Raw genomic sequence first — 10333 nt, forward strand, 5'->3', positions numbered from 1 at the left:
CTTCCATCGTCCGCTTCGCCACCTGTCAGACATGCATTAAGCCACTTTAAGGCATGCTCAAACAGAGCATGGTCCAGAAAACGCTTATTCTCGGCTTATTCTCCATTCATATTCTCGGCTTATTCTCCAGAGACCAAAGTCGACCATGCTCTGTTTGAGCATATTCACCCGGTCTTCTTCGGAAAATTTTATTCTTTTAACTCCTTATTTCAATGAATTCCTTCTTCGAATTATCTTGGTTTGGTATTGCTTTAAATCCACCTGGCATTACCTTAAAGAAAACGTGTAAAACAACTTGTAATGGCAGATTACAAATATATTTAAGTTATCATGTTACGTTTCATAGTGGTTAACATATTTAAGTTGTGTTACGTTTAGTGGTTAACATAGTGGTTAAACTAATTAGTTTATGATTTTCAGACTTACATTTATGAACGGACATAATAGCACAATTACAAAATGTGTCTTGATATGAAGGGGAACACCATGAACTATGACCATGACGAGTAAACATATGAAAGGAAAGCATTCGAATAAGTATCGTAAACAATTTCACAAATAAAACAAAGGTGAATGGAACATAAGTTCAAACGAAACATAGAATACCAATGTGAGAACCAATTCAAGCTAATTCCATGAGAACGATGATGCAAAAAAACAAAATTATCAAGGGATAAAACAAAATTTATTGAATTCAAACCTCAAACAAATATATACGTGTAACGCTCCTTCAATTTCACTAATCTCATGTACGCTGTACGAAGGTCTGGTAGTGTGATTTTTTTAATTTAGCATAAACGCATATTACATAATCTTTGCTCAACATAATTTTTGCACCGTTGCGTCATCCTATAACTAACACCCTGTTGTGCATTTCCATGCATTTGAATGTGCACGAGTTTCAACCAAAAGTTTTGCAAATGCGGTACAAGTCAACTGGTTCTTGATGCATATATGTTGGTACCCATGATTATAGCTTCGAGATATGGTTTATAAGTTTAAATGGGCAACAAATAAAACCCATGCTATTGGGTCATAAATGCGGTTTAAGAGTGCTATGATGGGACCTCAAGTCGGCCAGCAATCGCCTAGCATCTTCACCATACATGCATGGCATGTAACGGGACGGCAGCGCTCTGGCCGGGAAATGACTCCAGCCTCCACCAGAAAATACTGACGTGACCACTGGATATTTCAGCAACGTCGAGGAAGGGACAGGCCCATTTATTTTTTGGCAAGTGTACAGCTCCAGAGATTTCTTCGCAGATATGCCTTCAATGCTATCTCCGTGCCCAAAAATTCAAATGCTTCTTCCGCGCCAAGAATTTCACAACAGACCGGTGGGTGCCCAAAAATTCAAATGCTTCTTCCGTGCCAAGAATTTCACAACAGAATGGTGGGTTAGGACAATCTTGAAATGAACTCATGGCGCATCCTGCTACAGGGGGCTTTATCTCGCACTGCGGATGGAACGCCGTGCTGGAGACGACGACGATGGGGGTTCCCATGATTGCATGGCCGCTGTATGCAGAGCAGCACTTCAACTCAAAGTTTGTGGTGGACGAGATCCAGATCGCACTGGAGGCACCGCAGAGAATCGACCAGAATTGGCTGGTCACAAGAGAGGACGTGGAAAGAATTGTGAAAATGTTAATGATGGAAGAAACGGGGCAGGAATTGAGAGAGAGAGTCGGAGAACTGAAGGCGGCTGTCAGAGCAGCGGTGGCCGAGGGCGGATCCTCCACAAAGAATCTAAACCTGTTCGTCTCCGAAATCATGTCTCTGTAGACCTAACATCATCATTAAATCTGTAATCTCTGTAGGCATCACACCATCATTAAATGTGTAATCTCTGTATGCAATTTGAATATGTCACGCCTCTGAAAATATAATTAAGAGAGTTGCTTATTTTATATAATTAAGAGAGTTGCTTATTTTAGTAAAACTTCGACAGTATTGCCCTCCTTCAACCTGTATTTCAGTTATTGTGATTGTGTTAAATTAGAATTAATATATCAATTTTATGGATGCACACTTTAAGAGTTTCGAGTTTAAAAGAGAGAGTCTCTTCTCATAACAGATTCCGCTGTTTATATGAAAATGAATGCCGAAGTCGTCTTTTTTACTCTTATGGAAATGTTGCTCATAATTTGAAGGGATTTTTGTTAAATAAAAATGGTTAAATTTCATAATTTTAAGTGCTTTAAAAGTTGTTGTTGGTGCTGAATTTATTTTCATCATATGATGATTCAAATATTGTTTTTATAAGATTTTTAAAATTTTTTACTAGGATTCAGAACATTTTTGACTTTCTTCCTATTTATCTAAATTTTTGATGTTGTTGAATCTATTTTAAACACCACCTTTGTAAAAATTTTAAAAATATTTTTACAGAATTCAAATCACTTTTAACCTTCCCAGCAATTCTTCAACCGCAACAGACTACTCCAGAATAAATCTAGGCTAGAGTTCTATATGCCCTCTGGATATAAATTGTGCTTTGGAATGGAACCCCAATTTTAAATTCACTGTATTGTATTGCCCGCCAGGTATAACGCTCAAGGCCTGAATGGTGAGTTTCATTTGCAATGAAAGCTTAACAATTTAATTTTTGCTAACTATTGTATAATTAGTTTACTCATGTATATTAATAGGCGTCAGTTAAACATTATTGTTGAAATTTTTTAAAAATTTGTTTATTATAATTTATCTAGTTTTTTATACAAATTTAAATTTAAGTAGGAATAAAAATGTAAATATTTAAATTTATTAAATATAGTGTTCATTAAAATTTAGGCAAATTTTTATACAAAATATAGATGGGATGATTGATATTATTATTTTTTCACTAATTTAAAATTAGATTGTGAGAATAAAAAGAGATGATAGATAAATGTAGATAAATATTCGTCCAAGAGTTACTTTAGACATTTTTTATATTTAGGTAAATATTGTGCACCATATTTTATGCAATTATTTTTACAAATTTAGGTAGAAGTAAAAATTAAATATGCAAATTAAAGTTTAGGTAATCTTTGCACAAAATTTAGGTAATAAGATCAAACTAGCCAATGATTTGTGCAATAATGTATAGTCACTATTTATGTAAATTCAAATATTTTGCAAATCATACTCAACCATTCTCCAAAAGTTCTCAAGTATCTTGAGAAACAATGTGTAAGTACAAGGAGTTATGAGAGAAATTATCACTAATGAATAATATGTAAAAGTATATAAAACCCCAATATTACACTAGCTTTTCAACATGTAACATAAATGTTATATTGATATTGCAATATTATTATTTTTTATTTATAATATAATTTATTTTAAATTGTATTTATAATTAGCTTATGAGGTGTTGAGTAGATGGTGAGAGGGCCTTCTGTTAAGACATTTAGTGGCGTAAAAGACACTAATTCTAAACTTGTGGGTAAAAATCCAACCATGCTAAGGGTTGGTGTGGCCCAAGCTAAGCCACAGGTTAGGAGTGTGTGTATATATATATATATATATATATATAGATATATATGACCTTTTTGGATATGTTGTATTTATAAACTGCTTATTCACCCATGGTCTTGTAACATGGTATTGAATCATAGTTATCGTAACAAAGTCTATTTACAAATTAAGAACTCCTATGATTAAGAATCATGTTACACATTTTCTTAAATATATGTACATTTAACTTATACATTAATTGTTTTTAATAATAATAATATTTATAATTTAAGATAAAGGTAAAATTTAGTTAACGTTATGAATTTTTTATCTTAGCAATGTAAAATGTGTCATGACATAGGTGTTTTTGATGCATATCTGTATTTACCAACCATTATGTAATAAGAGAAATATTTATGTGACAAAATGATTTCATCGTATTTCCTTTTGACCCGAGCAATCAGCTTTTGAATATATTCATCCTAAGTTGTTGTTTACACATGGTACATGAAACTTTGATAGTGTTGTCTCTAATTTTCAACTTATTGTTATGATGTTATAACTACGTAGATAGACATCCTCCTATTGAACATTGATAGATTAATTTCTCTTTTAATCCAAATCTTTATTTTATGGTGATAAGTGAAAGATATTAACATATTGTTGTTGTCTCCTTTACATTAATAGATAGAATTTCAAATATTAATTAACTTTCATCTCTAAATATATATTTACATATTCACATTTACCTAGTACAATTATTAAATTAGGAAGTAAATTATCAAATAATAAATAAAATCGTATAAATATATGTTTATCTTTTTACATTTACCTAATACAATTATGAAATCACTTTCTAAATTATTATATAACATTATATAATAAAAACATTACATGAATAAAAAATTTATAAAAAAATAGTTATAATAAAACCATTAATTTAAAAGAAAAAAAATAACATTAAATATATATTAATCACATTTACTAATATAAATATGTCAATAATCACTCATTTTTAAAAATTAACATTAAATATATAATAATTACATTTACTCATTTCCTAATATAAACATATCACTATCACTCATTTACTCAAATTTACTAATATAAATATGTGAATAATCACTCTAGTAAATCACTATTAATACAAAACAAAATTCTATTAAAATATGTAATCTTTCTTTATATATATATATATATATATATATATATATATATATATATATTTCATGACACACAACAGATTCGAATCTTAAAAATACTTAGTCGCGACAGATACCTGAGTTCGCAAGAAAATGTGGCTGTACCTGCATCGATTAGGAGAACACTCTTCCTAAAAGAAAATAAACTGAATAAATAAAATAAACTAGCATTTGCATCTTATGTTGCAAAGGAAACGCCGTAAGGCATAGAGTGGGGAAGAATAGGGACATGTGAATGGACATTGTTGAAAGCAATGGTGGATGATAATGGGTTACAATTGCAATAGCTAGTTATGTGTATTCTGAAAATGGATATTTTGTAAATAATAGTAGGTTGTGGAAGAATAGCGACATGTGAATGGACGTTGTTGAAAGAAAGGGTGGATGATAATGAGTTACAGTTGAAAGTATTAGTTATGTGTATTTTAAAAAAGCACAGGGATATCCATAGGCATCGTTGGGCTGTTGATTCCTTCCTTGTCTGACTTTGGGATGTCATGGCTAAGCTAGCGCTTCATATAAACAAAGGATAGATTCGAAAAATTTATAAAACGGTTCCCTTTTGGAATCGAAAATCATTCGATTTTGCCATTTCCATATGGCCCAGATTGTTAACAAAGAAATGGGCCTCCACTTGCAGTACATGTTGCTCCGTGCTTTGGAAGCCTCATAGATAGAAGGAGCATTGACGATGACGAAACCAAAGTCAGTAGTTAAGTTCTACCAAATCAACTGGGATTGAGGACATTGTAGGAAAATATGCAAATTATTTTCAGAATTTGATCTACAAAGGGGGCATATGGCAGGCCCACACCATTTGCGCTTCTGGAGATTCTCCCAAGTGAGATTCCTGTCATGAAAAACCAGCCAAGAAAAAATAATGATTTTTAAAGGGCATCCAAATTTCCAAAACGCTGGGGGGAAAATATTATGATATGTATCGGACTCTAATAATAAAATTTGGAGATATATATGCTTTGCATATACAGCCGATGCACCACTGAGACCTTTCCAAACGAGGCAATCCCTATCTGACGAGCGATACAATCCACGCGATTGCAATGAAATAGTGATAGCATTCCATTGGGATTCCAGAGCACCGGGTAATTGCATTTCTGTAGCAGTTTTCCAGATTGGAATAACACCATCCCATTTTTTTATTGCACTGGCCCAAAAGAAATATCCCCTGCTGTGTAAATTTCTCAAAAGTTGAGAGGAGATACGGATCTTTTCTCCCATACCTGCGAATTCATCAAATCCAATGATAATATTGGATCCGGATTGGAATTTCCAAATCAAATTTTTTCTAAAGAACGACTCCAATCTTTTAAAACCTCTCCATATATATGAGCCGTTGGTGGATCTAGTGGAGCGCTGTCTATACCAATATGTCATGTCTTGCTCATCCATGTACTTAGCTCTAATGGTTTTGCTCCAGTTGGATTCATCCATAATCACTTTCCACATTGATTTACATAGAAGGGCTCTTCTAAAGGAGTGTAAATCCAATATGCCCCAACCTCCCATATTTTTTGGCCGTGTCAACTTCGAAAGCTTGCTGAGGTGATATTTTATCTTCTCCTTCTGTCCTCCCCATATGAAATTAGCTATCATTCTGTTTAAACTGTTAATAGTAGATGAAGGGATATAGAAAAGGTGTGCCCAATAAACCATGATTTGTAGCAGCAGGGATTGTGTGAGAATGGCGCGACCTCCAATTAATAAGCACCTGTATTCCCATGTAGATATTTTCTTATAGAACCGATTTGGAATACATGACCAGTCGGCCAATCTGTAACCCACAGGTTTCAAATTGAATCCCAGATGTTTGAAGCCCTTCAGGATAGGAAATGCTTTAATGTTGAAAAGATCTGTTAGAAATGTGATTATACCTCCATTCACATCAGCGACATAGAATGAAGATTTTAAATCGTCGATATACATGTCGGTGGCTTTTTGAAATCTCCCAAAGATTTCATAGATACATATCCATGTTGATTTGCACAGTATGGCTGACGGAAGGATATCATCAACAAAAAGATTATGCGACATGAATATATCCCTGCAAATGGGGAGAGGCTTGTATATCTCTTGTTGGATCGCTTTCTTTATGTGTAGGCTCAGAGATTCCATAACTAGAATGAAAAGGAGTGGAGATAGGGAGCAACCCTGACGTAAGCCCCTGGCCGCTTTGAAGAAAGGAGTTGGGACACCGTTAATTAGGACTGCATAATTTACTACCACCACATAGGCCATGATCCATTTGATGCACCTAACATCTAGGCCAATCCTAGCTAGTAGGCATCGAATAAAGCCCCAGTTCACACAGTCATATGCCTTTTTAAGGTCGATTTTAAAAGAGCAACTTCTATTTTCCTGCTATGCATTGAGTGTAATAATTCTTGAGTGAGAGCCACTGCTTCTAAGATATTTCTGTCTTTAAGAAACCCGTGTTGCTCTGGAGATAGATGTAGAGATAGAGTGTTTCTAATTTGAATAGCTATAATCTTTGATATGACCTTGTATAATACGTTGCACAATGAGATTGGACGATAATCTGAAAATGTGGAGGAGAACTTTTTCTTTGGAATTAGAGCGATATATGTTGAGGAGATTTTTTGGCTTATGAAACCCTGTGTTCTCATTTCCTCGACCATCTTTAGGATATCTGTCTTGAATAATTTAAAGAAGTGGATGAAGAAATCGGTGGTCCACCCATCTGGCCCAAGGCACTTGTCTTTCTGGAATGATTTCATTGTTGCCAATAATTCTTCTTTTGAAACTTCACCAAATAGAGCTTTGCTTAGACTTTCATCAAACATAGTGGGGTATGGGTCTATTCCCCATAGAATATCCTCAATATCACAGACAGAATCCTCACTGTAAGCCCTTTTGTAAAATTTCACAGCTTCTCTAGAAATAGCCTCCTGTGAGGAGTGAGAATTTCCTTCCTCATCCTTGATCTCCCAAATAGCGTTTGTATCCCTTCTCTTATTTGCAAACCTGTGAAAAAACTTGGTGTTTTTATCTTCCTCTCTGAGCCATAATGCTCGACTTTTGAGCCTCCAAGAGGCCTCTTCTTCTAATATCTTTTGTTTTCTTTTTTCTAAATCCCATATATGTTTTCTGATGGTGGATGTCATGGAGGGATTTTTAAAAAGTGTAGATAAGTACTCCAGTTTCCTACATATGTCCTTCAGCTCCTTTTTATTGGAGGCCGATTTCTCTTTTTGCCATTTTTTAACCTCCTTTTGAAGAAATTGCAGGCGATCAAGGAATTGCCGGGAAGAGTCATTTTCCTGCATGGGAGATAGCTTCCATGTATCATTTATAAATTTGCTGAATTGACCAACAGCAAGCCATGCACAATTGAACTTGAAAGGATATCCAAATCTGCGTCCAGCATATTTCCATTGAAAAGAAATGGGGCGGTCATCAGATATGAAAGATGGTATGATGTTCATGGTAGGAGGCCCATATCTTTCTGTCAGTCTTTCATGGTAGATAAATTTGTCTAATCTTTTCGCCAGGAAGGAATTGTTGGATCGCCCATTGTCCCAAGTTGGTCCCTGACCAATAGGCAAGATATCAATAAAATTATTTTGTATAATAGATTCCCGAATGAATCTCCCCATCGGATCATATTTCTTTCCATTGCCCCATATTTCGTCATTACAAAAGGTGCAATTAAAATCTCCACCAATTATCAAAGAGTCAATTTCAAGTAGTTCAGAAGAAAAAAGATAATTCCAGAAAGGGTATTGGTTTTTATATGGAGCATAAATATTCAATATGTGAACGGGGTCTGAAGATCCACAGAAATGGGCCAGCACAAGAATGCCAGTGAAACATTGAAAAGCAGCAGTCGTAATCCATTTAGGGTCCCATAATACAGCTAGTCCTCCAGACATGCCCACAGCATTTGAAGCGACCATATGCCATGTTGGTAACATCCGCCTGAAGTAAGAAATGGTTTGTGAGCTATCGTGCATGGTTCCCTGTATAAGAAGCATTTTAGATTTTAGGTTAGGAGTGTGTGTATATATATATATATATATATATATATGACCTTTTTGGATATGTTGTATTTATAAACTGCTTATTCACCCATGGTCTTGTAACATGGTATTGAATCATAGTTATCGTAACAAAGTCTATTTACAAATTAAGAACTCCTATGATTAAGAATCATGTTACACATTTTCTTAAATATATGTACATTTAACTTATACATTAATTGTTTTTAATAATAATAATATTTATAATTTAAGATAAAGGTAAAATTTAGTTAACGTTATGAATTTTTTATCTTAGCAATGTAAAATGTGTCATGACATAGGTGTTTTTGATGCATATCTGTATTTACCAACCATTATGTAATAAGAGAAATATTTATGTGACAAAATAATTTCATCGTATTTCCTTTTGACCCGAGCAATCAGCTTTTGAATATATTCATCCTAAGTTGTTGTTTACACATGGTACATGAAACTTTGATAGTGTTGTCTCTAATTTTCAACTTATTGTTATGATGTTATAACTACGTAGATAGACATCCTCCTATTGAACATTGATAGATTAATTTCTCTTTTAATCCAAATCTTTATTTTATGGTGATAAGTGAAAGATATTAACATATTGTTGTTGTCTCCTTTACATTAATAGATAGAATTTCAAATATTAATTAACTTTCATCTCTAAATATATATTTACATATTCACATTTACCTAGTACAATTATTAAATTAGGAAGTAAATTATCAAATAATAAATAAAATCGTATAAATATATGTTTATCTTTTTACATTTACCTAATACAATTATGAAATCACTTTCTAAATTATTATATAACATTATATAATAAAAACATTACATGAATACAAAATTTATAAAAAAATAGTTATAATAAAACCATTAATTTAAAAGAAAAAAAATAACATTAAATATATATTAATCACATTTACTAATATAAATATGTCAATAATCACTCATTTTTAAAAATTAACATTAAATATATAATAATTACATTTACTCATTTCCTAATATAAACATATCACTATCACTCATTTACTCAAATTTACTAATATAAATATGTGAATAATCACTCTAGTAAATCACTATTAATACAAAACAAAATTCTATTAAAATATGTAATCTTTCTTTATATATATATATATATATATATATATATATATATATATATATTTCATGACACACAACAGATTCGAATCTTAAAAATACTTAGTCGCGACAGATACCTGAGTTCGCAAGAAAATGTGGCTGTACCTGCATCGATTAGGAGAACACTCTTCCTAAAAGAAAATAAACTGAATAAATAAAATAAACTAGCATTTGCATCTTATGTTGCAAAGGAAACGCCGTAAGGCATAGAGTGGGGAAGAATAGGGACATGTGAATGGACATTGTTGAAAGCAATGGTGGATGATAATGGGTTACAATTGCAATAGCTAGTTATGTGTATTCTGAAAATGGATATTTTGTAAATAATAGTAGGTTGTGGAAGAATAGCGACATGTGAATGGACGTTGTTGAAAGAAAGGGTGGATGATAATGAGTTACAGTTGAAAGTATTAGTTATGTGTATTTTAAAAAAGCACAGGGATATCCATAGGCATCGTTGGGCTGTTGATTCCTTCCTTGTCTGACTTTGGGATGTCATGGCTAAGC

At 33.0% G+C, this 10333-nt stretch overlaps 1 protein-coding gene across 1 annotated transcript; it reads left to right on the forward strand.

The window, feature by feature from the left end:
• The first annotated feature begins 1425 nt into the window (after positions 1 to 1425).
• On the forward strand, positions 1426 to 1788 carry LOC149205263 (phloretin 2'-O-glucosyltransferase-like). Its single transcript, XM_089397359.1, has one exon. The coding sequence runs from the start codon at positions 1426 to 1428 to the stop codon at positions 1786 to 1788; it is 363 nt and encodes a 120-aa protein (XP_089253485.1).
• The last annotated feature ends 8545 nt before the right edge of the window (positions 1789 to 10333 follow it).

The sequence above is a fragment of the Pinus tabuliformis genome, chromosome 1_2, assembly GCF_031772625.1.
Source record: "Pinus tabuliformis cultivar Carrire ecotype Pingquan chromosome 1_2, CPIR1, whole genome shotgun sequence".
Taxonomy (NCBI): Eukaryota; Viridiplantae; Streptophyta; class Pinopsida; order Pinales; family Pinaceae; genus Pinus; species Pinus tabuliformis.